The sequence below is a fragment of the Pelophylax lessonae genome, assembly GCF_965119305.1.
Source record: "Pelophylax lessonae genome assembly, chromosome: 3".
In the NCBI taxonomy this organism is placed as follows: domain Eukaryota; kingdom Metazoa; phylum Chordata; class Amphibia; order Anura; family Ranidae; genus Pelophylax; species Pelophylax lessonae.
The window spans coordinates 464227570-464255164 of NC_138770.1; the positions used below are offsets into that span (position 1 = coordinate 464227570).

The 27595-nt window shown below is 42.2% G+C and overlaps 1 protein-coding gene across 1 annotated transcript in view; it reads left to right on the top strand.

The window, feature by feature from the left end:
- Window positions 1–27595, top strand: part of LOC309551829 (scavenger receptor cysteine-rich domain-containing protein DMBT1-like) — a gene marked incomplete at both ends in the record, with an annotated part of 214327 nt that overhangs the window by 164896 nt on the left and 21836 nt on the right. The window contains 4 exons of the mRNA XM_082252526.1: window positions 4708–4728; window positions 15723–15740; window positions 15827–15980; window positions 27227–27444. Coding sequence (XP_082108652.1) covers window positions 4708–4728; window positions 15723–15740; window positions 15827–15980; window positions 27227–27444 — 411 coding nt within the window. The remainder of the gene's footprint in view (window positions 1–4707; window positions 4729–15722; window positions 15741–15826; window positions 15981–27226; window positions 27445–27595) is intronic.

Below are 27595 nucleotides of genomic sequence, written 5' to 3' on the forward strand. Positions count from 1 at the left end.
AATAGTTTATGCATATGGGAAATTGAGACAGCAAGAGGGTATCGTGTGGAATTGACTTTTACACATTTTCAGTAAGTTCATAATAAAAGTAGAGGAAACTTATACTGTATAATTATTAGATATTTTTGAAAATGCTGATTTTATTCTGTCCAGATTTTAAAGACATTGAAGTCAAAATGCCTAATCTGTTTACATGCTTTAGGTCAGTAAGTGAGAAATTATTGGACCAAATAATCAAGATCAGACCAAACCACTATCATTTTCACAAGTCGGTCTACATAATTATTTATTCCTTACATGGTTTCAGAGCAAGAGATTTGTTTATTTTTTAAAAGAGAAGTATGGGACTACAAAAAACAAACCCATATACTAACCAATGTGGATGCAGCATCAGTGTGCTGAGAACTGATCACATGACCGCTGACCGGTCAGTTCTTGGTCTTCAATGAGCAGAGTGCAATGACTGTCAGTCACTGGCTTTCTGCTCCTCCCCTCCAGTGTTTACTGAAGTGCAGGGCTGTGCAGGGGGTAGGAACAGCTGGTTCATGCTCTCAGCAGTGTGATGAGAGGCTGATTTAGCTGCCATTCAAGCATCTGGATGGATCTCAACATTATTGTCAGGATCCCTGCAGAGCCTGGACCAGCTCTGTGTTGTCAGCCAACAGCGGCCTTTAGTTCTGTCAGCAGAATCTGGGTCACAGAAGTGCACTTAGTTCTGCATCCATGTGACATGAGAAGTGTGGCCAAAAGAGCTTTGACCATACTTCTCCTTTGACCATACTTCTCCTTTAAGTAAATATAATAGGAACCGTTTTTTAAAAAAAAGAAAAAGCCATCCCACACACTCACAAAGACTGCAGAACCTACACTGGCAATCATGCGTTTAAACCTAATAAAGAATCTGAACTGGATATTTGACAAGTTAAAGTATATGTAAAGGAAAACCTTAATTTGACAGTTTTGGATTGAGTGATGAGGGTTACTTTTTTATTCCTGTTTGTATCCCCACCGGGGAGATTCTCTGTTCTATTTCCCACCTTGCCACTACAACAAGAGGTACAGATCGTCCAATGGGAATAAATGCTCAGATGTCTGTCAATATTGGCCGGTTCAATAAAAGACATTCGGCCCGTGTGTATGGCAGCTGGTCCGACCAAAGCCAGCCGATTGGCCGGCTCCTGTTGAGCGTCCATGCTGGAGAACCAGCAGCCAACTGGCTCCTGATCAGCACTCTCAGTAATTGGCTGACCGGAGTGTCCCGGGGGGGGGGGGGGGGTCCCTGTCAGCTTAGCAGAGGAAATTGCTGTACTAGCATCGGATTGTTAGTACAGAGGCTCCAACCGGAGCTGTACAAGGTGTGTAGTAGTCTTTTGATGAGAATTTATTTTACTTAAGGGTAGTTTCATCTCCTTCCTGTTGAACCTCCAGGACAGAAATTGAAGTGAAACCTCCCAGTGGGACACAAATTGTAAAACCCAACTTGATAAAGGATTGAACCCTTTCCTAATCTATCCAAAACAAGAAAAAGGTTTGGCTAGTCATAAGCTTAAAATAAAATGTAAGTTTTCATAGTGACCTGTTTATAAACTTGGACAACAACATTTCTTTGCCAAATTTCAAATAATGTTGTCATTTAGCCTTGCCTAGTTGCCTGACTCAAGTGTATAAAGGATTGACATGGGAAATCATGCTGTGGATCTAAATTATAACACAGATAAAAACCGAATAAAAAAGAAAAAGTCACACTGAGGAACGGTGCTTTCCCAGCTACTAAAAATAATATAATAAGGCAGATGTAGGGTGGCATAAAATATTGGCAGCATTTTTAGAGAAAACAATGTTGGACTGTGCTTTTAAATTTAAAAATCTATCCACTAAATAGATTTATCTAGATTGTTATGACCTCTAGATCTGGTTGGAACTGATAATTCATGAAAAACATTAATAAATAAATAAAACAGTAAAAATAGCAAGTTTGACCTGCTTTATACTGGTCTCTTTATATCTATAGCAGCCTTTCGTTTTAGTTTGTTCTTTGTCTTCTATATGTATGGGTCAGCCTTCACTTCTATTCTGTGTTTTATTATTAGATTAGAAGCATCGAATAACTGTATATTTGACTGGGTGAAGGTGTATGATGGACATCGCCAAAATGCTACACTTTTAGCAACGCTTTGTTATCCTTCAAACTATACTTACTACAGATACTCCTCATCATCTAATGTCATCATCATTGAATTTAAAAGTGATAGTTCTGTTGAAATGTCTGGATTTCGTGCTGTCTTTTCATCATTTCCAGCAGGTAACAGATTAAATATTATTAATATTTTGTGAAACAATTAGTTAACTAAAGACTTCCAAGTGAAATAACAGCTGTGTTCTTACCTGAAAATGTAGAAAACAAATTGAGTTTTTGGTGTCAGAATGTTTAGAAACCATTCCCTTTCTAAATGTGTAATACAAATGCAACTTAAAACTGATCCACTATAAAAATGAATGGAAGGACATTGTGAACATACATTTCATAATCTCAAAAGTAACTTTATAAAAACAAAAATTCCCTATACTGTGTATATATATGTGTGGGTGTGTGTGTGTATGTGTGTATATATATATGTACTTATTTTTTTCTGCAAAAATATTGTACTCATAGTGTATTGTAGTTAATATTTTGTTTGCACAGACATTTTTGCTCCAAAAACGTATGCTATGCTGGTAGAAGAAACCTACTACCACAAAAAGTACCAGGCCTTTTAGCTCTGTTTTAAAGTGTATGCCAAGTTAAAATGTTTTTTTAGTTGTGGATAGAATAATAAAGAATTAGAAATATTTTCTGTTTTTATTTGCTCTGGCTCCATAACAGAGACTCTCCCTCACTTGCTGCCCCTTTGACAATGGTTTTACTAGACAGGAAGGTCAAGTCTACAACATAAAAGGGGACAACAAATAATAAATAAATAAAATAATTATTTTTTATTTTAGTAATTAATTAATTTAGTTTTTATTCCTATCTGTGTTGATGTTGGTAAATTTTCCTCACTTTCAGTTTGGTTAAACCATTGTCAGCAGGACAGAAAGTGAAGGAAAATCTATAACAAGGGTTCCAAACTACCTTCATTCTATCCCAAAGAAGAAAAACTGTTTTGGCTGGAAATATACTTTAAATAATCTATTTTTGCTATGGACCAGCAGTTCAGGATTCAAGTAATGATTTGCATGGCTTGGTTAACTGAGAGAAAAAAAAAATTGATCTTGCTTGTTGCTCTTTTTTTTCTTTTCCTATCTTTCTTTTTTTCCTTTTTGCTTTTTTCTTTTTTGTTCACAGCTGTTTACCTGATTTTATTCATGCATGTCTCTGTTACAGTTGAAGCTGTAGAGCTGTATGTGGTAATAACAGTCATATTCACTTTTTTTTATTTACTTAAGAAACATAAATTCCATGTGTCTTGAGAAATGATGAACTCTCCTCGCATTCTTTTGATCTTGTAAAATCAATAAAAACATTGAAAAAAGAATTGAAAAAAAAAAAAAACCTTGTTTGATTACAAGGATTAGAGTAAAGCCTCGTACACACGCACCGATTGTTGGCCGTAAATCTTCGACCAACGTCCGATCGGCCGATTGTCGGCTTGTTAGTATGATGCTTCCGACAACCGACTGCGACTTTTCGGCCGAACAAAATCTGGTGTGCATGCTATAAAATTTTTGTTGTTCATCAGTCAGTACAGATTTCGGCAGACAAAAGTCAGATGAGCAAGACTGGGCATGCTCAGAGAAGAAAAAACACACGGAAAGTAAACCAGAACATGACATCACTTCTCCAGTTGGTTGTTGTAGGCCGACAAAATTTGTGTGCAGTCTAGAGCACATTTCAACCAACACAACAATACTGGACAAAAGACGGCCGATCGGTCGGCCAACAATCGGTGCGTGTGTACGAGGCATAAGGGTTCTAGCCCTTGCTCACTCTATACCAAAATGTTTTGTCTGGGGTTGGACTTTAAACGATAATGATTTTTCATTACTGAATAATTACCAGCAGAATTAAGGTTAGAATAAAATATTTTCTTTGTATATATAACACGTTACTAACTTCATGTAATTTTGTCATAGCAAATCATAGTTGTGTTCGCCAGTTCTTAAAGTGGACCTTTCAGTAATGGCTCATTTATATTTTAAGAGGGAGTTTGACAGACAGTGAGGAAGTGATATTGTTTCCTCACCGCCTCGTGTAACCTCTAAAAACCAAAATTTGTTTTTGGCGCAATCCCATTATGTTGAATGGGTAGTGCTTGGAGGGTGTTGGTGCCCACTAAACACCCTTCATGTCTGTGTTAAGAGGATGAAACTTTCCCAACAATTAAGTTATTTAAAGTGCTTCGTAGAGAACTTCAGTCCATCATGAAAGAGTATATCTCTGTTGATAAAAAAAATATATATATATTAAACCCACTGTTCAATATTCTTAAATAAAACATGAAAACTTCAAAGAGGTGAATACTTTTTAAAGATGTCATATCTGACACCTGTGTTTACATATGCACCAAAATTGGTTTTAACTCTGAATTGTGCTAACTAACTAAGAGGGAAATTGCATTACTTTAAATATTATTACCTGGATAGATTTCTGATTATTTACTGATTTTAAGGTATGACATTTCCGGATGTAACATTTTTTTTTTTTTTATCTTTTTTTAATGTATGCAGGTTATACAACGCAGACTCCAGGTAATAATAGTCATTTACATATGTACATCTAAATTTGTAAAATAGAAAATACTAGATATTAATACATTTATATTACATATATAAGTTAAGTGCACAGATCCAGTGCCTGAAACCTTTATACAGTGCAGATCTGCTTAATACATCATATCCTGTGAATAAAACAATAGGAAAGGTTCATTGAAAAGTCACTTGCAGTAACATGCTATTTTTACCACATATATGTCCACCACAGTGCATTGTATTTCGGTGCCATTCAATTTGAACTTACGTCACTAACATACCACAATAGACCTCCATTTCAGGGTAGCACAAAACACAAGTGTAAGCAATCTGTGAATTGTGGTACACTGAAATAAATTGTGCAGGTGTCAAAATGAATAGGCTACCTGCACTGCAAATATGTAAATCTAGCATAAGACTTTCCTCCTTGACAACATGCTATTAATAATGAGCAAATCGGTCTACCTAAATGAAAATTTTGACAGTTTGACAGAGTGAGCCTTTTGTAATCCATTGCTTCTGCTGTGATCACAGCTAATTTCTGCTGGTGTTACTGCTACCTAAAAAAGTTATTTTTTAAAGTTTACACTACCATTTTGCTGTAAACCCAATGAACATCTCCAACAACCCCAAAATGTAATTGTTTAGGAAACTCTTGCAACAGTTTTGGTCAAAGGGCATCTCAATCATAAATTGTTTGCACAAATTCAACCTGCAAGGGATGGTGCATTTGGAAAAAGCTTTTGCTGTCCAAAAAGAACATTAGAGCAAGATTACAGTTTGCCATTGAACATACAGGTAGAGATCAGACCTTCTGAAACAATGGGGCTGATTTATTAAAGGCAAATCCACTCTGCACTACAAGTGCACTGCAATTGCACTTTGTAAGTGCACTTGGAAGTGCAGTCGCTGTAGATCTGAAGGGAAGATCTAAAATGAGGGGAAGCTCTGCTGATTTCTATCATCCAATCATGGGCAAGCAAAAATGCTGTTTTTTTCCTTGCATGTCCCCCTCAGATCTTTAGTAAATAAACCCCGATCTGCTGAAGACCAATCAATCCACATAACAGTAGACATGAAAACAGTATTTCTGGAGAAGAACCTCAAAACACCTCTGAAACATGGTGGGGAAAATGTCCTGGTTTGGGTTGCTTTGCTGTTTCAGGGCCTGGGTAGCTGACAGACATTGGGGATGATTTATTAAAGGCAAATACACTGCTCACTTTGTATTAACACACACACGTTTGTTTTTTAACAATGTTTGTTTAGAGCCGGTTCACACTGAGGCGATCCGACTTTGGGGGGCGACCTGTGAAGTCGCGTGCACCACTGTGCACCGCGACTTCGGCGCGACTTGCAGAGACTTCACATAATGGAAGTCTATGCAAGTCGCTCCCAGGTCGCCCCAAAGTAGTACAGGACCCTTTTTCTAAGTCGGAGCGACTTGTGTCGCTCCTATTAGAATGGGTCCTGTACTACTCAATGGACCGCGACCTACCGCGACTTGTCAGGCTGACAAGTCGCCTGGCAAGTCGCACTAGTCTGAATGGGCTCTTTAAGTGAAAGTGTCAGGATATAAGTCATTTATGACCTCTCCTTTGATCTCTTCTTTTGAGATTATTAGTTGCCTTGCTGTCTTGCAGTGCTTTGGTTTCTATGCCTCCAGAGTCACTGATTTGGAACAGACATTGACATAAAGAATTTTGATCATCACAAATGGACAAACAATTTCCCAGCACATGTAGCAGTCACTCTGCAAAACAACCAAATTGTTGAAAACAGAGAGTTTTGTTTGGACACATGTCCGAATATACATGCGCCAAGGGGACCTGTATATACTACAGTCCAAACTATAAATTTCCAGACCCTCCATAGTAGGAGCACATATAAGAATGAATAGATTAAGGGCAGGTATGCCTGGTGGGTGCCCACCCCTCCTTAAAGGCACAGGGATGCACATGACGCCCAATAAGAGCACAATGGCAACGAAGGCATCCAGTGCCTCCCTGCACCCAATTCATGCAACAGTACAAAAACATGGCAATCACCCCAGCCTATACCTGGCCTTTGCAGCAAGGTGCACATGGAAGGGCACTGCACATCACAAAGATTTCCCAGTGCACTTGCCAGCCAGCCTGAAAAAAATCCAAATTGACCCTGTCTAACAGTAAGCTTTAAAAGCAGAGGGTTATGTTTGCACACTTTAAGGAGGGGTGGGCTCCCTCCAAGCATACCTGACACTTTCTTTACAGCATTCTTGCTTCAGATGTGTGATTTAAAAGAATAGCATTTTCAGAATTAGACAGTCCACAAAATGGCAGTCCACATACTTCTCTCCTTTAAATGCTTGACAAAAGATTCCCAGGCAGTGTGGGCTGGATAAGTGTAATAAATTGCTTGCAGTGAAGTGGAGGGACACACGGAATGTTTTCGTTCTCTCCTCCATTCGCGCAGATACGACAGTCCAAATTGCAACAGCGACTGGTGTTGTTGAGAAGCCCCTCTGTGTCCACAAATACAACATTAACCACTTTAAGACCGGAGAATTTTGCTGCTCAATGACCAGGCCACTTTTTTCAACTTGGCACTGCATGACTTTAACTGACAATTGCGCGGTCATGCAATGCTGTACCCAAACTAAATTTACGTCCTTTTTTTTCACAAACAGAGCTTTCTTTTGGTGGTATGTGATTACCTCTGCGCTTTTTATTTTTTGTGATATTAATAAAAAAAGAGAGAAAATGTTGCGATAAATTGACATTTTCTACATTGACAGTTAAAAAATATTACATTTTTGTCATATATTTAGGCCAAAATGTATTTAGCTACATGTCTGTGACAAAAAAATTCTCAATGAGTGTATTTTTATACACTTTAAGACCGGAAGATTTTACCCCCTTCCTGAACAGGCCATATTTTGTGATTCGGCACTGCATTATTTTAACGGACAATTGCGCAGTCATGCGACGCTGTACCCAAAAGAAATTCACGTCCTTTTTTTCCCTACAAATGGAGCTTTCTTTTGGTGGTATTTGATCACCTGTACGATTTTTAATTTTTGAAAAAAAGAGTGACAATTTTGAAAAAAAAACAATGCTTTTCACATTTTGATATATAACATTCCCCCCAAAAAATGTAAAAATCTAAATTTTTTAACATTTTAGGGCAATTTGTTTTCTGCTACATATTTTTGTTAAAAAAAATCACAATAAGCGTATTTTGATTGGTTTGCGCAAAAGTTATCGCGTTTACTAACTACGAGAAAGATTTGTCATTTTTGTGTTTTTTTTTTTTCTAGTAATGCCGGCGATCTATTGTATTGTATAATATTGTAATGTTTTAATTGTTACTGTGTTTTACTGTTAATCATAGTTTGCTTTCCAGGTACGCCCATCAGCTGCAGCACTGATTTGTTTATTCTGAAAGCAACAGCATTTGCTCTCAGCATATACGTAAATCAATGATTGCAGTACTGTAGTAGGTGATTTTACCACCACAGTTAAAAAAAGAACATGTTTGGCGAAGCACAGGGGATGGAGTGGACACAGAGAGCGGATATTCCCTATGCTGTACCATATATTTTCTAACACTTTTCTTGGCAAAGATTTCTTCATCCACATCGATTGATGCGAATGAAGGAATCTGCTATATTCTTTTTTTTCCAGCTATCCCATAGCCTAAAGGAAAGAAAACAACATTGCATGTATGCCCATCATTAGAAGTGAGTGGATGATGGGGGGTCTAATGGTGGGCATTCCACACACTTTCTGGCAGAGATTTCTTCATCCACATCGATCAATGTGAATGGAGGAATCTTTTAAGTTCTCTTTTTTCTTTCAGCCCACAGGCTGCATGGAAAAAAAAAGAACCTTACATTATATGCCCAACAAGAACCAGCAACGTAATGGTAAATAGCTGGACTTTGAGTGACCATACCAGGATGATGCCTGCATATCTAGGCATCATCTTGGTATAATTTTTTAAAGCCAGCGGTCAGCTTTCATGTAAAGGCAATGCTAGTAGTGGCTCATTAGGCGCTAAACTGCTTTTATAAGCAGTGGGAGGGGACCCCCCCCCCTTGCTGCCTTCACAGTTTTCTCAGGGTCTCCTGTCCCACCGGGTAACCCAAGACTGCAGCTGGTGATTCCATCAGCTGACCATAGAGCTGATTGGAGACAAGAATGGCTTCAATCACCTCTATGACCTAAGATACCTGGAAGCTATGAGCATTTAATGACTTTGGTTTCGCCAGATATAAACAGCGCTATTGGGAAAGCATCTTATCACACCAATCTTGGTGTGGTCAGATGCTTTAAGGGCAGAGGAGGGATCTAGAGTCTAATAGATGCAATTTTCTTTAAAAAAAGAGTACCTGTCACTACTTATTGCTATTATAGGGGATATTTAAATAAAAAACCTTAAAAAAAATGAAAGAGAAGGTGTCAAAATAAAATAAAAATGCAAAATAAATAATAGTAAAAAAAAAAAAATTCAAGCACCCTTTTCCCCCGTTTTTGCGCACAAAGGTGAACGCAAGCATCAGTCTGATGTCATATGTAAACAGCAACTGCACCATGCATGTGAGGTATTGATGCAAACATCAGATCGAGGGCAGTAATACTTGCAGTAGACCTACTCTATAAATCTAAAATGGTAACCTGTAAATGCTTTTGAATATGTACATAGTTTGTTGCCACTGCACGGGCGTGCGCAATTTTAAAGCATTGTATGTTTGTTATCTACGTATTTGGCATAAGATCATCTTTTATATTTTACCAAAGTAGTGTAGTACAGTAGTATAGTATAGTAGTGTATTTGTGCATTAAATTTAAAAAGTGTTTTTTTTTTCCCCCACAAAATTGTGTTTGGAAAATCCTCTGCTCAAATACCGTGTGACAAAAAAAATTGCAGCACCCACCATTTTATTCTGTAGGGCCTCTGCTTTTAAAAAATATATGAGAGATGTTCGGATCTGATGGTTAGAGTGGGTATTGCCAACATCCCTGAAGTCATAGAACTGAAGAAAAATCCCCTAGGATATGGGACTTTTAAGGCAATAACCAATCCTTGAGTAATTGACGTAAAACATAAAAGTCCTTTTATTAATGTTATACAAAATATGAAAAACTGTACAATTTGAAAAAAGAAAATGAAGCAATAAAATATATGTGGCCATAAATTACATCACTAGAACGTGGAGTGGCTGAGAATTCCAATGAATGACTGACCCGTTTCGGACTTTGGCCTTTTTTCAGAGGTCAAATGGAGGTATAGCTCAGACTAAAGGTACAAAAAGATACAAATCTTTAATATATAGCTATAGATGTATAGTATAAAATGTTATACACGGAGTATTCATACATATAACAAAATATACAGAGTATCTGCTGCATTTAGGTATGTACCAATATAATACTTTGTGATGTGATAAAATCTGATAATATATACGTACCACTTATGCCAATCCATGGGATGTCTATAGCCACTATTTTAAAAACAGACCAAAGGAGTTATGCATCCAAAAGGACTGCTATAACCTTGACAAGGCCAAATAGTATGGCTCAATCAAAAGAAAAAGAAGAAGAATTGCCACAACTAAATGGGGAGAAAGATAGCAAGCCGTCATTTCATGGCAACGATAGCTGCCCTCTACCAATGGTTCCCACGAGGATCCCTGTGATCGGCCCCAAATGGGGCGTCTGAAAGGGGGGGGGGAGTAAGATATGAAAAAATAAATATAGTACTCAAGGCAAAAATTAGCTGTGATGAAAATGATTTGAATATATTGTATTGAAATACATACTATGTAGCATATGTAAGCATGTCACAGTCTTGATAGCATGTAAGCCTTGAGGTATAACTGGGGTGGCTACTTTTATGATCCTCCAAAGAGAGATATAGTTGTAGAATTCCATAGCCCAAATGGCTTAATTTGATCATGCTGAGGGAAAATAGGGGTAAAAGGTCGTTGAGCCAGGCAGTCGATAAGGTAAGTATAAAGATGTGCAATAGAGACTCATAGAGCCAAACGGCCATGGATGTTAAAAGACATATGAATGAAAGAGTGATGGAATAACGAAAACTGTGGTAGTATATATAGAGATGAAGCCATATCGATCCCATAACAGAGTCTATAACCACCAAGTGAGAGATATAAAAGATTACAGAGCAGGAAATGTGACAACCATGCTCTGCCCAAGTGTACAACCCACAAAGTAGGTGATCCCAAGATGCCCCAAGGGAAAGGAGAAAGTGAAGAGGTGATCGATGACCAGAAGAAACAGAATAGATATTGCCTGGGTCAATTACCTGCATGTGTTGTTGGATGGATTCCTATGGCGGTACGCATCCGAGTGTCAGGTGTCCGCCATATAAAGACGCTAGCGCATGCTCAGATGGCGGGACCAAGCCACTCCCACGCATGGTGTGGACCAATCAGGGTCCCCTGTGTCCGGAGCGCTGCCCACAGGGGAAGTGTGCGCCACAACGTGTGCTCCAGGCACGCCGACGCACAACATCATCGGTCACCAGTGTGCGTCGTGAGGCGCCTCCTAAGACCGAGGAGGGGCGAACAAACCGCCCCTTTGTACGCCAGGGGGAATAGACAAAAGGCAGGGGGGAGGATCACCTCACCAGAGTGACGTAAAGTTGTGCAGCAGGTACTTTGTTTACAGAGTACAGACACAGAGGAGAAAATATAGTAACAACAGAGTAGACATAGCTCTCTACACGTCCAGCGCGGCTCACGTCCGGACACGTCCACCTTTATTAAAGATTTGTCTGCGAGCCAGATGCAGCCATCAAAAGAGCCATGTCTGGCTTGCAAGCCATAGGTTCCCTACCCCTGCCTTAAGTAATTAATATATCATTCACATTCGATCCACACAGGCCTAAATGGCCAGGATAATGGTTGTAAGAAAACAACCAGGATACTATGTCATCTTCTAATTAATAACCTTAGATTAATTTATACATGCCTGAACCTTACAATGCTAATCCTGATGTTTGGAAGTTTAAAAATCCCCTACAGATATGTATCCCCTTGTGAATAAATAGGGGGTACGTAATACCCTTTGCTACTCGTTCACAGAAAAAAAAAACATATATGAAAACAAACACTAATAAGAAAGTCCTTTATTAAAAAAAATAAATAAGTAAAACCTAAGCAATGTTGTATGACGTAAATTCACTGTCAATCAGCGATATACAGTAGATCCACATCAATCACAATGGGTATTGCGTGATGATGTTGACCCGCCACCATGATGACCCACAGACTGATGATGCTGTTGTGCCGCTACACCCAAGCAAATGACAAATCCCCACCTGCTAGTGCTAAGGCATAAAATGCCAGATCCCTGGCTGCTGTTTTTAAACAATGTCACCTTTAACCACTTCAAGTCCCGACCAATTCTGACATTTCTCTCTTAGGCTTTTACCCATATCCTTTTACATCCACTGCTCCACAGAGGAGAATGGAGGCTCTGATCAGGTCTGTCTGAAAAACTGACCGGCTCAATAAATCTGCTCGTGTGCAAGGGTCCTTACATGTAAAATATCTGTTTTTGCTAGATATACCCCCAAACATTATAAGGATTTTTTAAGCAGAGGCCCTAGGGAATAAAATGGTGGGTGCAAATTAAAAAAAAAAAAAATGTAATGAATTTTAATGCACAAAAAATATAATGTACTACCCAATTGTTTAATTGTTTGGTAAAATGTAAAAAATGATGTTATGCTGAGTAAATAGATTCCAAAAATGCCACACATTAAAATTGCATGTGCTGTGGAATGGCGTCAAATTTTGGTACCTAAAAAATCTCCATGGGCAATGCTTTAAAAGCCTTTACAGGTTACCCGTTTAGAGTTACAATGGAGTTCTGAAACAAAATATTTCCCCTTGCGCTGACATTCGCGGTGATACCTCACATGTGTGGTGCGATCACCATTTATATATAAGTGTTTGCATTTGCGTGTAGGGATGATCGAACGGTTCAGGTCCACCATCGGTTCGTCCCGAACATTGGGTGTTCGAGGTTCAGCCGAATTTAGAACTTTTTGCCCAAAAAGTTCGGAATTCGGCAACCAGAACCGACCAAAATGCAATGCTTCAGGAAATGGGCTTTAAAAGACCGTGATTGGACCAGAACCATTAGCAAAAGCCAATTGAGGGGGCAGGAGAATGCTAGGAATGTGATTGGAGTGACTAGGGGGTCCCTAGACCAATCATTAGTGAATACGCCCCCCAGTATATAAGATCGCCCCCACCAAATTCCTAGCATTCTTGTACGGGACATGGAAGAGAGTGAAATGCTGTTCTGTTCTAATGTGTTACAAAGTGTCATTTAGCTATTTTTAGTGTGAGGAAAGGGATATATAGTGTAGTTAGAGTGCTCCTTTACACTTAAGTTAGCTTCAAAAATTTAGTTTCTGTAGGGAAAGTGTTAAGTGTAAGGGGACCGTAGTGTAGTGTAGGGTTAACTGACAGTGACTGCTATTGAAGGGTGACAAAACCCTTCCATAGCAGGGTGACCGCTATAGAGAAATGATCATTTCTCTGAGTTGCTTCGGGACAGGAATATGGCTTCTCACCAGCCAAGCATTTTTCATGCTGCAGGGGCTGCCACTGCCAGTGCTTTTTTGAGGACATGTTTGATGTCAGACATGACATCTGAACATGTGTATAGGGGGTATATATATACACATATATGTCTGTATATATACCCCTAGACATATATAGGTGTGATAGTAGCAGAAATATATGCTTGCGCTAATGAAATCATTTACAGTAATATACTACTATCACACCTATATATGGCTAGGTGTCTATATACATATAATTATGTGTGTATATATACCACTATACACAAGTTCAGATGTTTTGCCTGCCTCAAAAGAACCCAAAAAAATGCCAAAAAAACGCTAGCGTCAAAAAAAAAAAAATGCCCAGGTGTGTTTTTGCTGGCATTTTTTGGGGGTTTTGGAGGCAGGCAAAACATCTGAACTTGTGCACAGTACCACTATACACAAGTTCAGATGTATTTCCTGACTGCAAAGAATCCAAAAAAATGCCTGCTATTAAACCGGCAAGGTGTGAAAACCGAGAAGAGAAGTCAACCCCCTGAGCTGAAAGTGTTCTAATACAAACAATCCTTTTTTTTTATGGTTCTGGACATGCTACAGAGCTGAAACTTCACAGGTACACCTTTTAGACCCCCCCAGATACGAAATCACAGAAAAAAAGTTCTTAAAAATTGTCATTTTTGATAAAAAAAGCCAATTATTGAAAAAAAAAAAGATTTTTTGATTTTTACTTTGGATTTCAGATCTGGGGGGTCTAAAAAGTGTACATGTGAAGTTTCAGCTATTACTGTAAATGATTTCATTAGCGCAAGCATATATTTCTGCTACTATCACACCTATATATGTCTAGGTGTGTATATAAATATATGTATGTGTGTATATACACCACTATACACAAGTTCAGATGTTTTGCCTGCCTCAAAAGAACCCCAGAAAATGCCCAAAAAAACGCTAGCGTCAAAAAAAAATGCCCAGGTGTGTTTTTGCTGGCATTTTTTGGGGGTTTTTGGAGGCAGGCAAAACATCAGAACTTGTGCACAGTACCACTATACACAAGTTCAGATGTTTTTCCTGACTGCAAAGAACCCAAAAAAATGCCTGCTATTAAACCGGCAAGGTGTGAAAACTCCTGTGCTGAAAGTGTTCTAATACAAACGATCTTTTTTTTTTTATGGTTCTGGACATGCTACAGAGCTGAAACTTCACATGTACACTTTTTAGACCCCCCAGATACGAAATCCAAAGTAAAAATCAAAAAATCTTTTTTTTTTTTCAATAATTGGCTTTTTTATCAAAAATGAAAATTTTTAAGAACTTTTTTTGTGTGATTAATAGTTAATGGGGCATGACCCAGAACCCTAGGGACTTTTTAGGGGCATTTATTGGGTTTTAGGGATTAAAAATTGTGTTTTTTGATTACCGAAGTTCGGGTCCCATTGATTTTAATGGGGTTCTGAAATCCGGGCTGAACTTTCGGGAAGTTCGGATGTTCTGGCCGAACCGAACTTTTCAAAAGTTCGATCATCCCTATTTGCGTGTAAGCACAGGGGAATGGGGGTGCTTTACATTTTATTGTTTATTTTATTTAAATATTGACACCTCCCTTCTGCCACCTGTAAAAGTAACCCAGTGGCTTTTTAACCACTAGGATTACTTTTACATTGAAGGGAATTCCTGTCAAAAAAATGATATCTCGATCACTGCTGCAGCGATGGCTGAGATATCAGGCTTCTAATCCGGCAAGTGATTAAAAGACTATATTACACTACATTCACAGCTTCACGTGCAGGCTTGGAGCATCCTCAAACATGTTATTGATACGATTTGTGTATTTTTAATGTTGCCCTTTAAGTCATGTTAAAAGACCCTCTGCCTGCTGAACAGCATTTATCAACATTTTTTTTTTCATTGATAAGTGTACTCCATGGAAGTACCCAGGTACCCATGCCCTTTCTTTAATAAAAATGTGTACATTAGCCCTAAATGGCGGAAAATATAACAAGATTCAACTATTCCAGACCTCAATAGGGTTCATCGCTATGTTCAGTATTTGCAAGATTCCCGACAAGTCGGGCCCATCGCTATTTAGAATGTGCTTTTTTCATATGTCAGAGAGAGATTCTGTGGAACCATTCTCTAAATGTTCTGATGTTGTGAAAATATAGTCCACTCCTTATTATGTGACATAGGCCTAGCAATGTCCAGTTATTGCCCTGAAGTGTTTACTTGTTGCCCTTTAATACAATAGAATGTTTTGTTTTGTCCGCATGTCCTCTGATCACATTGAATAAAATGTAATGATGCTTATATTACATGAAATGCAAAAGAATCCTGGCTGTATCAAAGTATATCCTGTTTTTTTAATGTATTGTTTATTTTTTCATATATTATGGTTCGCTCCAACTCCATAGACCACTGGTTTACAACAGGTGAGTAAGTCACAGCATTTGAGTATTTTGTGATATGCCAGTCTGAACAGAAATGTACAAACAGTCACTTACTTTTGTATTTTCAGCGCCAAATTACACATGTGGAGGGGTTCTAACTTATCCATCAGGAGCATTTTCTAGCCCCCTTTATCCAGGACTTTACCCTAATAATGCATTTTGCATATGGGAAATCAGAGTCTTGCCTGGGAACACAGTGGATCTCTCTTTTCTCTACATGGAGTAAGTATTTAACCACTTCAATACCGGGCACTTTCACCCCCTTCCTGCCCAGGCCAATTTTCAGCTTTTAACGCTGTCACGCTTTGAATGATAATTGCGCGGTCATGCAACGCTATACCCAAACAACATTTTTATCATTTTTTTCCCTACAAATAGAGCTGTCATTTGGTGGTTTTTGATCACCTCTGGGTTTTTACTTTTTTGCTAAACAATTTAAAAAAAATGAAAATTTTGAAAAAAAAAAAAAGCTTTTCTTTGTTTTATGTTAAAAATTTTGTACATAAGTAAGTTTTCTCCTGCACTGACGAGCACTAATGAGGCTGCACTGAGGGACACTGATGAGGCGGCACTGATACGCAGCACTGATGGGCACTGATAGGTGGCACCGATATACAGATATGCAACACAGGCATTACTAATGGGCACTGATTGGCATCTGATTGGCATCCCTGGTGGCCACGGGTTGGCATCTCTAGTGGCATGGGTTGGCATCCCTGGTGGGCTCTAGCGGGCATCCCTGGTGGGCTCTAACGGGCATCCCTGATGGGTCTGCACAGATAATCAATGCGCTGATTATCAGTGCAGATCCCCCCTGTCAGGAGAGCCCCCAATCGGCTCTCCTCTACTCGTGTCTGGTCAGCACGAATGGAGGAAAGCCAATAAACGGCACGTCCTGGTTACGATGTGAGCAGCTGTGATTGGTCACACCTGATCACATGGTAAATAGTGACACACCGCACCACCGGTCGCCGCTCTGCGCGCCCCCCACAGGAGTGCACGAGCGGCTTATCCTGCTGGATGTCATATGATGCCCAGTCAGGATAACTTAACCACTTTGCGGCCGTCATTTTGCTACATGGCGGGTGGAAAGTGGTAAAATCTGTCTCTATATTATGCTATAACCAACAAAAATCATAGCCCACGGGACTTTTGACGAGACACAACCCACAGATTAAAAGCACAAAAATTTATTAGTTGAAACAAATGACATCAGATACATTTTAAAACCATATCATGATAAATAATTGCCAAACTGATCCAACAGTAGAAAATACAAAGATAGGACACGTGTAAATGTTGAAACATTCCAACAATTCTAAACAGTCTGTGCTGTTTTTTTCTATGTGTTTCGTGAAATACATAGCTTGCTTCCTCAGGAGAAGCAAAGATGAGAATAATTAATATAGTTGTCTGAACTTTCACACATAACCAATAGATAATGGATAGTGAGGTAAACCTGGTGAATTGTCCAAATGGCCCAAAATGTCACACCAGACGAGGACAGCCCCGATCCTCAAATTATCTCCCCAGGAGTTGAGGAGGGGAGGAAGTAAAGCCAAAAGCAGGCAACTAATGCCCCCTCCTTCCTGGGAATAAATGACATGTAGCTTGTGTAACCCATGATCACAAGATTCCAGGTTCTAGGATCTTAAATAGACAGCCCCCTGGTCTGTGGGGCTTCCTGGGGGCACCAGTTACCTGCTTTTCACACATATGCTAAATGTACTTTTTTATACAAAAATGAGTTTAATACCCAAAACATTATATTTCTCTTACGTCCTCCGACAGTCGCCGCCTCCTCTAAGTCATCACTATTGGGTATTGACTTCCGCTCCACAGGAGTAGCTAGGCATAAGACTTAGTCAAAAGAACAAAAGCATTTAGCATGGACACACCCATGGGGGCTGTCCCACTGGTCAATACCCCCCTGCAGTGATCCCTCCCAACTCACTCAGTTTGTTTCTGCCTAGCGTCAGGAGTAGTTAGGCTTTCGCTGTGCTGGGGCTACAGTCTCAGCCTTTCTAATCTTTTTTCTTTGATTTTCTTTTGAAAATGTCAGTTTTTTCTTTGATTTACTAGCTGTTTATTTTGTCAGCTTAGTTTTTAGTCGGATCTTCGGACGAAGACATATTCTTGCGGAGCTGGGATTCGGACTGACCGCCCTGGTTCTCCTGGGCAGAGGGTCAGAGGGACTCCCGGCCCGCCATTGAGCGTTCAGCCATGTGTTCGTCCTGGCATTATGAATGACCCATCCCTGCTCGCAGCAGGGATGCAGCCTGTGAGGTGGCTACCTCACTGGACACATCTGCGGTGCTGCAGTGTCCTTGCTAACGGCATTCCCTGTCAGATGAGGACAGCGGCTTTCCATTCATAGAGGCACCCCACGCCATCCAGTACAGGTAAGTACTTTCTATGTGGGGCCTCTGTCTGGGGTGGCAGTCCTGTGTTGCTGTGTATAACCCATGTCTGTGCCTGAGTGGGGCTCCCTGATGCGATCCCTGCGGGGGTCTCCTTGTACATGCGCTGCGGTGCCGTGTGGTTTTGGGGGCCCCTTCCCCTGTGTCACTGCTGTGTTTTGGGGGTGCGGACTGTGTGTGTGGCGGCCGCAGCGGGTAAAAACCGCGCGGTCCGCCACTTTAAGTAAGGGCAAGCATGTCTGGCTTCACTGTGGGCTTAATTGCATGCTGTTTTGGCACCATCCGGCACCATCTTGTGTGTGGCAGAATGATTGTTCCGAGCACATGTTCGGCGGCCATCTTGCCGAAGCCTTCCATTCACTTCTATGGGCAGCCATTTTCCCTGAGTCTTGCAGCTTATAGTTCAGCCTCTGATGATCTCACTTCCTTTTCCTCTGAAGCAGCGATCGATGTGGTAACACTCTGTGAGGGCTCTGCAGACTGTCTCTTCCATAGCTTTTTGTTTATGTCCTTCCTGGCTCAGTTTTGTCTCATTTTGGGGGTCTTTGTTCACTGTGCATATAGCGGTGGGCTGCGCATTCCGCAGCGATCTTAAAGGGGCAGTACCTCTTCTTGTACTTTTTTACTGTAACTTGGGCAATGGAATCTCAGGACAGCAAATTCCCTCCAGCCCTGGTGGGGGACCCCAGTCCTGCTGTACCCCCTGTTATACCTGATTTGGTCGCCGTAGTGGCATCTTTAGTGTCCAAAATGGAGGTGCTGATGGCTGAACCTGCTGCTGGGAAAAGGCCTAGATTATCTTTCTCCTCTGATTCAGATGGTGATGTGGCTGCTGTGGCGGGCATGCCCTTTTCAGGGTCTCGCTCATTCCTGGACCCTCCGGGGTCTGAGGGGGAGGTGGAGGGGCTTGATTATTCTCCCCCGGGGTCGCCTGAAGAATGCGCAACTATGGATGAGTTGATCTCTTCTGTGAAAGAGACACTACATTTGGAGGATGAGCCCACTCCTCCGGGCATTTTGTCATCGTTTGGTACACATAGGACCCGCAAGTCGGCGCAGGTTTTTCCCTGCCCCGCTGAATTTCATTACACTGTGAATGAACTGTGGCGCACTTTAAAACGGCCGTTCGCGGGAACCTAGCCGGTTTAAACTGCTTTATCCCATTGCGCCGGCTACGGAAACGCGCTGGTGTGTGCCCCCAAAGGTGGATCACACTGTGGCCGTCTTAAACAAGGCTACTCTGATTCCCACTGAGGACACCCCAGTGTTCCAGGATTCCACGGACAGGAGGTTGGAGTCTCTTGCCCGCCATTCCTACACGGTGGCGGGTTCCTTGCTCAAACCTATTTTCGCGTCCGTCCTGGTGGGTCAGGTGGTGGCGGATTGGACTAAGATGCTTAGACGCAACCTCGCATCTGATTCTGCCCCACCTGCCACGCTGGTTATGGTGGATCAAATTCACCAAGGAGTCATGTATTTGTGCGATGCAGCCTTGAATGAGGCCCCTCTGGCTGCACGCCTGTCGAGCGGTGCTTAACCGTCGACTGATCTGGCTGAAGAGCTGGTCGGCTGACCAGACATCAAGGAAGACAGTTGCTGATTTTCCTTATGCAGGTTCTCGCCTTTTTGGCGAGGCGTTGGTTACCTTGGTTAAAGGCGTCACGGGGGGCAAGATCACGAAGCTGCCCCAGAACCCGAAAAACAAGTCCTTTCATGGCAAGCGGGGGTTCCGCCTTCTCGACCCAATGAAGGGTCCTTTCGTGCCTTTAGGAATCAAACCAAGGGCAAGCCCTTCAAGGGCCAAGGTAGCCAGAAGAAGCCCTGGGCGGGCAAGCAAAAGTCCGGCAATGCCGGTGCGGCGGGTCAATCCGCCTCTGCCTGAAGGGGCGCCCTCACCCATTTCAGGGGTGGGAGGACGTTTGGCGCAGTTTCCTCCAACCTTGGCTGCTCCGCATTCCGGACAGGTGGGTTCAGGAAATCATTCGATCAGGATACAAGATCGAATTCCTTTCCTGGCCGGCGGACAGATTTTTTCCCTCAAATCTTCATTTAACCCCAGGGCGCCTGCAGGACCTGCATCAAGCGGTGCAGGACCTCCTTGCTCAGGGGGTGATTGTCCGGTGCCTCATCGGGACAGTTTTCGGGGGTTTTATTCCAATCTGTTCACTGTGCCCAGAAAGGAGGGCAAGGTGCATCCTATTCTGGACCTGAAAGCGATGAACTACTTTGTGCGTGTTCGGAAGTTCCGTATGGAATCTCTCCGCTCGGTGGTGACCTCCCTGAGCCCGGGGGAATTCCTGGCCTCTATAGACCTGAAGGATGCGTACCTACACATCTCCATTTTCGAGGGTCACCAGAGGTACCTTCGTTTTGCTATCGCTGAGGACCACTATCAGTTTGTGGCGTTACCTTTCGGTCTCGCTTCGGCTCCAAGGGTCTTTACCAAAGTGCTGGTGCCTGTTCTGGGCCTGCTAAGGGCACAGGGCATTGCGGTCTTGGGGTATCTGGACGATCTCCTCTTAAGATCGAGTGCCAGCCAGAACCTACTGCGTGATCTGTCCACCACGATACAGACGCTCCAGGAGTTCGGATGGACCATCAACATACAGAAGTCGTCCTTGTCTCCTTCGGTTCATCTTCCCTATCTGGGAATGATCCTGGACTCTGCTCAGGCAAAGGTGCTCTTGCCGGAGGACAAGCTCCGGACCTTACAGGACGAGATCAAGTCCCTCAGGGACCAATCATCCTCGTCACTCAGGACCTGCATGCGGTCCCTAGGGTTAATGGTATCGGCCTTTGAGGCGATACCCTTCGCTCAGTTTCACACGCGGTCTCTTCAAGCGGAGATCCTGGCCAGGTGGGACAGGCTACCTCAGTCCTTGGATCTGAGTGTCTCTTTGAGTCGCCGGACCAGAATGGATCTTCTGTGGTGGCTCCAGTCATCGGCTGTGTCAGACGGTAAATCATTCCGTCCGTTACTGTGGACATTGATTACCACGGATGCCAGCCTGTCGGGCTGGGGTGGAGTCCTGGGCAACCTGTCTGCCCAGGGCACTTGGTCGGAGGAGGAATCCTCCCTTCCGATCAACATTTTGTAATAAAGAGCGATCAAGCTCTGTCTCTACCAGTGGTCGGACCAACTTCGGGGCCGTCCTGTTCGGGTAGACGGACAATGCTACCGCGGTGGCTTACATAAGGCACCAGGAGTGCCCGGGCGGCCCGGGAGGTGACCGAAATTCTGTCTTGGGCCGAGACTCCTGTCCTGTCGATTTCAGCAGTTCACATTCCGGGTATAGAGAATTGTCAGGCCGACTATCTGAGCCGCCAGACCCTGGACCAGGGGGGAATGGTTCCTGCACCCGGAGGTCTTCCAAATGCTGTGTGCAAAGTGGGGATCCCCAGACGTGGATCTGTTCGCGTCCCGGCTAAACCACAAGGTGGAAAGGTTCGTGGCAAGAACGCGCGATCCTCTGGCAGACGCCTCGGATGCGTTGGTGGCCCCTTGGCATCAGTATCGTCTGATGTATGCCTCTCCTCCGATTCAGTTGTTGTCCAGGTTCCTTTGCAGGTTAGCCTCGGAGCCGCACTCGGTGATTCTGGTAGCGCCGGACTGGCCGCGCCGGTCCTGGTACGCCGCCGTGGTTCTCTTGGCAGTGGCGCCTCCTTGGCGGCTGCCACTGCGGGAAGATCTACTGTCTCAGGGACCGATCTTCCATCCTGCTTTACAGTCACTGGCTGTAGCGGCCTGGCTGTTGAGACCCAGGTCCTGAGAGACAGGGGTCTCTCTTCAGAGGTAATTCCTACTCTAATCAAGGCTAGGAAATCCTCTTCTGGTAAAATCTATTGCCGTACCTGGAAAGCTTATTTCGCCTGGTGTGAGTCCAGGGGGTTCTCCCCTCGCTCGTACTCGGTGTCGAGAGTATTAGCTTTTCTCCAGACTGGTGTGGACCAGCGCTTGGCGCTGGCCATGATAAAGGGCCAGGTATCTGCACTGGCTATTCTTTTCCAACGCCCTGTGGCGTCTCATTCCTTGATTTGCACCTTTATTCAAGGTGTGCGACATTTGGGCCGAAGGGAGCCTTTACCTCCATGGGACTTGAACTTAGTTCTGTCTGCGTTACAGCGTTCTCCCTTTGAAAATATCCGGGAGATATCGTTACCTCTGCTGTCTAAGAAAGTTTAGCGGCGATCACTTCGGCTCGCAGGGTGTCGGAGCTGGCGGCGTCGTCTTGCCACTCTCCTTACTTGGTGATTCACAAGGATAAGGTGGTCATGCAAGCTCATTCCTCTTTTCTCCCTAAGGTGGTCTCTGAGTTCCACCTTTATGAGGACATTGTTTTGCCTTCGCTCTGTGCGAAGCCGAAGCATCCTAAGGAGGTTGCATTGCATTCCTTGGATGTTGTCTGGGCGATCAGGGTTCACCTGTCGTCCACTGAATCCTTTTGGAAATCGGATTCCCTCTTTGTCCTTTCTGAGGGACCTCGGAAGGGTATGGCTGCGTCTGCAGCAACCATTGCCAAATGGATCAGACAGACCATTGAACAGGCCTATGCTTTGTAGGAACGGGTTCCACCCTTCCCTGTTAGGGCGCACTCTACCAGATCTTTGAGTACGTCCTGGGCTTACTGGCACCGAGCCTCGGTGGCCCAGGTGTGCAAGGCTGCGACTTGGTTGTCGGTGCACACTTTTTCCAAATTCTATAAGGTAGATGTTCTGGGATCAGCTGATGCCTCCTTTGGCCACAAAGTTCTCAGTGCGGCAGGGCCATAGGTGACCCTTGTTTTTTTGCGGGTCCCTGGCTGTTAGGGTTGTTTATACCCTGGGTTATTTACTTTCCTGGGCTGTTGCTCCTGTTGAGCCTTTTCTGTTACCCAGAAGGTTCTCTTACTGTGCGTGTAAGGTTCCTTTCTCTGATGTGGGTACTGCGTTGCCTTTTCTGCGGTTGCGTCTCCCACCCCTCATGTCTACACTGCTTTGGGACATCCCAATAGTGATGACTTAGAGGTGGCGGCGACTGTCGGAGGACGTAAGAGAAAACTGAATTTTTGTAAAATCTTACCTGTAAAATTCCTTTCTCTGAGTCCTCCGACAGTCGCCGCCCCCGCCCTCTTTTGGTTTTTTTTTCTTGTACACCTACTGCTATTCTACCAAACTGAGTTGGGAGGGATCACTGCAAGGGGGTATTGACCAGTGGGACAGCCCCCATGGGTGTGTATATGCTAAATGCTTTTGTTCTTTTGACTTTTGAGTCTTATGCCTAGCTACTCCTGCGAAGCGGAAGTCAATACCCAATAGTGATGACTTAGAGGTGGTGGCGACTGTCAGAGGACTCAGAGAAAGGAATTTTACTGGTAAGATTTTACAAAAATTCTGGTATTAGTTACATACCACCCCCGGCTGACGGTAGAAGCTGCTAAACACCCCAGCCTCTGCCAGTTCTCCTGGCGACATGATGAGACCCAGGGCCTGGTAAGGGAGGGCTGCCTGTATCCCCTGCTTCCAATTCACCCTGCAAAAATTAAAGTGGAACTTTACTCTTTCAATCAACATTGACTATTTGTAATCCTTATGCTGCTAGCATTAGTAAATACATAGGAAATTATGTCATATTTACTTGTTTTTAACTTTTTTTTTTACATTTCCTCAGTTACTTCCTGGTTTTTGACCTAGGCAAAAAGGGGTTATACATCCCAGGAGTCTTGAGGAGGGGAGGAAGGGTTTTCTTAATTAAGTACACCCTCCTGCCTGCATGTTTGAGCTAAGGACAGATGGATTCCAGGAAGTAAATGCTTCATGAATCATCTGCCACAAATGCTAAGGGTGCTTTTCAAACTGATTTCTCAGCAAAACAAAACAAGGAGACATGGATGGATGGATGAATTTACTTTAAAATTAAAAATGATTTGCAGTGTAGTTTCACTTTAAGGTGTATTTATAGTCAAAACTTTTTTGCTTTAGCTTAGTACCATGAGGAAAGATTAGAACCCTTCTGAAGTGTTACTGCTGTTCAGGGCCCTGTTGGAAAGATTTTCCCTTAATTACTTACAAAACAGAAAGTTACATAGTTACATAGTTACATAGTTACATAGTAGGTGAGGTTGAATAAAGACAATAGTCCATCTAGTTCCACCTGTGTAGGTGTGTGTGGCTGTAATCATCTCACATACCCCTGAATGTTCTGATCCTTGAGATGTAAGTCTAAGAGTCTTTTGAAAGCCACCATACTACCCGCAGAAACCACATCTTGTGGTAGAGAATTCCACAATCTTGTAGCCCTAACAGTAAAGAACCCCCCACGTTGCCTGAGGTTAAAACGCTTCTCCTCTAATCGCATTGTATGCCCTCGAGTCCTCATGCAATCCCTTCGAATGAACAGCTTTTTTTCTAAGCTGGGATCCCCATTAAGATATTTATAAATTGCTATCATGTCCCCCCTCAGACGTCTCTTCTCCAGGGAGAATAAATCGAGCGATTGTAGAAGCTCTTCATAGTCAAGGTCCTCCAATCCCCTAATTAGTTTAGTTGCCCTTCTCTGGACTCTCTCCAGCTCCAACACATCCCTCCTGAGGACTGGCGACCAGAACTGGACGGAATACTCCAGATGCAGTCGGACCAGAGTTTTATAAAGTGGAAGGATTATAGTCTTATCTCTGGAATGCATCCCTTTCTTTATGCATGCTAATGTTCTGCTGGCTTTGGCATCTGCCGCTTGAAATTGCATGCTGTTGCCTAATCTATCATCAACCAAGACTCCCAGATCCTTCTCCATTTTTAATTCCCCCAAGGGTTCCCCTCCTAACGTGTATTTTATGTGTTTTTATGTTTTTAGTCCCCAAGTGCAAAACCTTACACTTCTCCACGTTAAACCTCATTTGCCATGTCGTTGCCCACTCTGTAATTTTGTCCAGGTCATTCTGTAGGATATTTGCTTCATGTTGTGAAGTTATTGCCCTGGCCAATTTTGTATCATCTGCAAAAACTGATATCGAACTACTGATCCCAACCTCAATGTTGTTTATGAATAAATTGAACAAGGTTGGTCCCAAGACTGAGCCTTGGGGGACCCCGCTTACCACCTCAGACCAGTCTGAGTATGCGCTGTTTATTACTACCCTTTGGACACGCCTTTTAAGCCAGTTCCGTATCCAAGAGCAAACCCTGCTATCGATACCTGCAGACCTTATTTTATAAATTAAGCGCTTGTGGGGAACTGTATCAAACGCCTTAGCGAAATCCAAGTACACCACATCCACTGGTCTCCCCCTATCAAGCTCACAGCTCACCTCCTCGTAGAATGTTAAGAGATTGGTTTGACAAGAACGCCCATTTGTAAACCCGTGCTGATTACTGCTGATGATGTTGTTGTCTTTAGCAAACTCTACGATATAGTCCCTTATCATCCCCTCCAGAAGTTTACATACTACTGATGTCAAACTGACAGGCCTATAATTTCCCGGGATATGCCTCTGGCCCTTTTTGAATAATGGAATCACGTTAGCTTTCTTCCAATCCCCTGGTACATCTCCTGTCCTAATACTGTCAGCAAAGATCAGGAACAGTGGTCTCGATATAACTTTACTGAGTTCCTTGAGTACTCTCGGATGTACGCCATCCGGGCCTGGTGATTTGTTTGTGTTAAGTTTATCCAGCCTTTCCCTAATTTCACCCTCTGTTAGCCATAGTGGCAAGTCCTGTGTATTACTACTAGCCATACAGTCATGGTCCATGTACCCCTCCGTTTCCTGTGTAAAGACTGACGAGAAAAAAGCATTCAGCACAGTTGCTTTTTCAGTGTCCTCTGTAACCATCCTCCCATCATTGTTAATTATGTGTGCAATATGTTCTGCCTTAGTTTTTTTGCTGTTGATATATTTAAAGAATTTCTTTGGGTTTTTTTTACTATCCTCTGCTATTTGTCTCTCAAAGATGATTTTAGCCATCTTGATTTCTTGTTTACTTTTCTTATTTGCCTCCTTGTATTGCTCGAAAGCCGATACTGTGCCCTCTGATTTATACTTCTTGAAGGCCAATTTTTTTCCCCTAATAAGTTTTTTGACGCTACGGTTTAGCCAGCCAGGTTTGGCTTTGTCTCTTCTAAATTTATTTCCCATAGGAATGCCCTGCAAGATGCCTTTGCTTAATATGTTCCTAAAGCATTCCCATTTTTCCTCTGTGGTCAGGGATCCCAGGGTTTGGTCCCAGTTTACCCTTTCCATCAATGAGTACAATTTTGGAAAGTTTGCCCTTCTGAAGTTTAGGGTTCTTATATTCCCCACTTGCCTTGTTATATTGTTATTTACACTAAATGTGATCATCCTGTGATCGCTAGAGCCCAGGTTTCCTGGACTCCTACCTCCGAGATTAGGTCTGGGTCATTAGTGAGCAATAGATTGAAACATTTCAACAGCGACAGCAAGAAAAAGGCTTCTTGTAAATTAAGTTGGGGAGTCCTGTGAGTTTTTATTTATCTGTTTCCCTGTTGCAGATTTTTCTTCACTTTCCTGTGTAATAAAAATTTGCCCAAGAATAGAAAGTTAGAAGAAATGCCCCAGATAGTAGTGAAACCTGAAGGGGGTTCTAACCCTTCTTCATACTATTGATACCGAATAACTTTTCTTGATTCAATAGAAAATACTAGTTGGGAAAATGTGCTTATTTCTTCATTCAAGTGCCTTTTATTTAAATACATTTTGTCAAATGTGTCAAAATGTGGAATAGTGTAGAAAGGAGACAAACTTTTTGAGGCATACTTTTGTTCTCTATGCTAATGTATACCAAAAGTACATTTATACTGAAAAATATTGTGTAGATATATATTGTCTATTAATATGAATAGTTATATATTATAATAATTATTATTTTGATATAAAGTACATTAATAATAATATATGACATATGACAAAAAAATGCATGATTGTAAATCTTTGTTGAAAAGTACAGTGTTAGCTCTATACATTCCTAATAACATTGTAACCTGACTGAGTGTAAAAGGTCTCTTATTTTCTATGTGAAATGGAAATTAAGCTTTATTTTATACTTTTATCGCAGCCTGGAATACACAAGTTCTTGCTCCTATGATTCTGTGACAATATATGATGGCTTGCCATTAAACTCCCCACCACTAGGAAAAATCTGTTTATCTGTGAACACCACTTTTAAGTCTTCCTCTAATGTGATGGGTGTTGTTTTCCAAACTGATGGTTCTGTGCAGAGAAGTGGATTCCAAGCATTTTACTCTTCATCATCTAAAAATACCAGCAAACCAGGTACAGTGATATTGCATATAATGTGTAGGACCACAGTTTCCCTGCTTCATTAACTTTAAATGGTAACATTTTATCGAAGTGATTTAACCACTTCTGGACCGGAAGGATTTTCCCACTTAATGACCAGGCCACTTTTTTCAATTTGGCACTG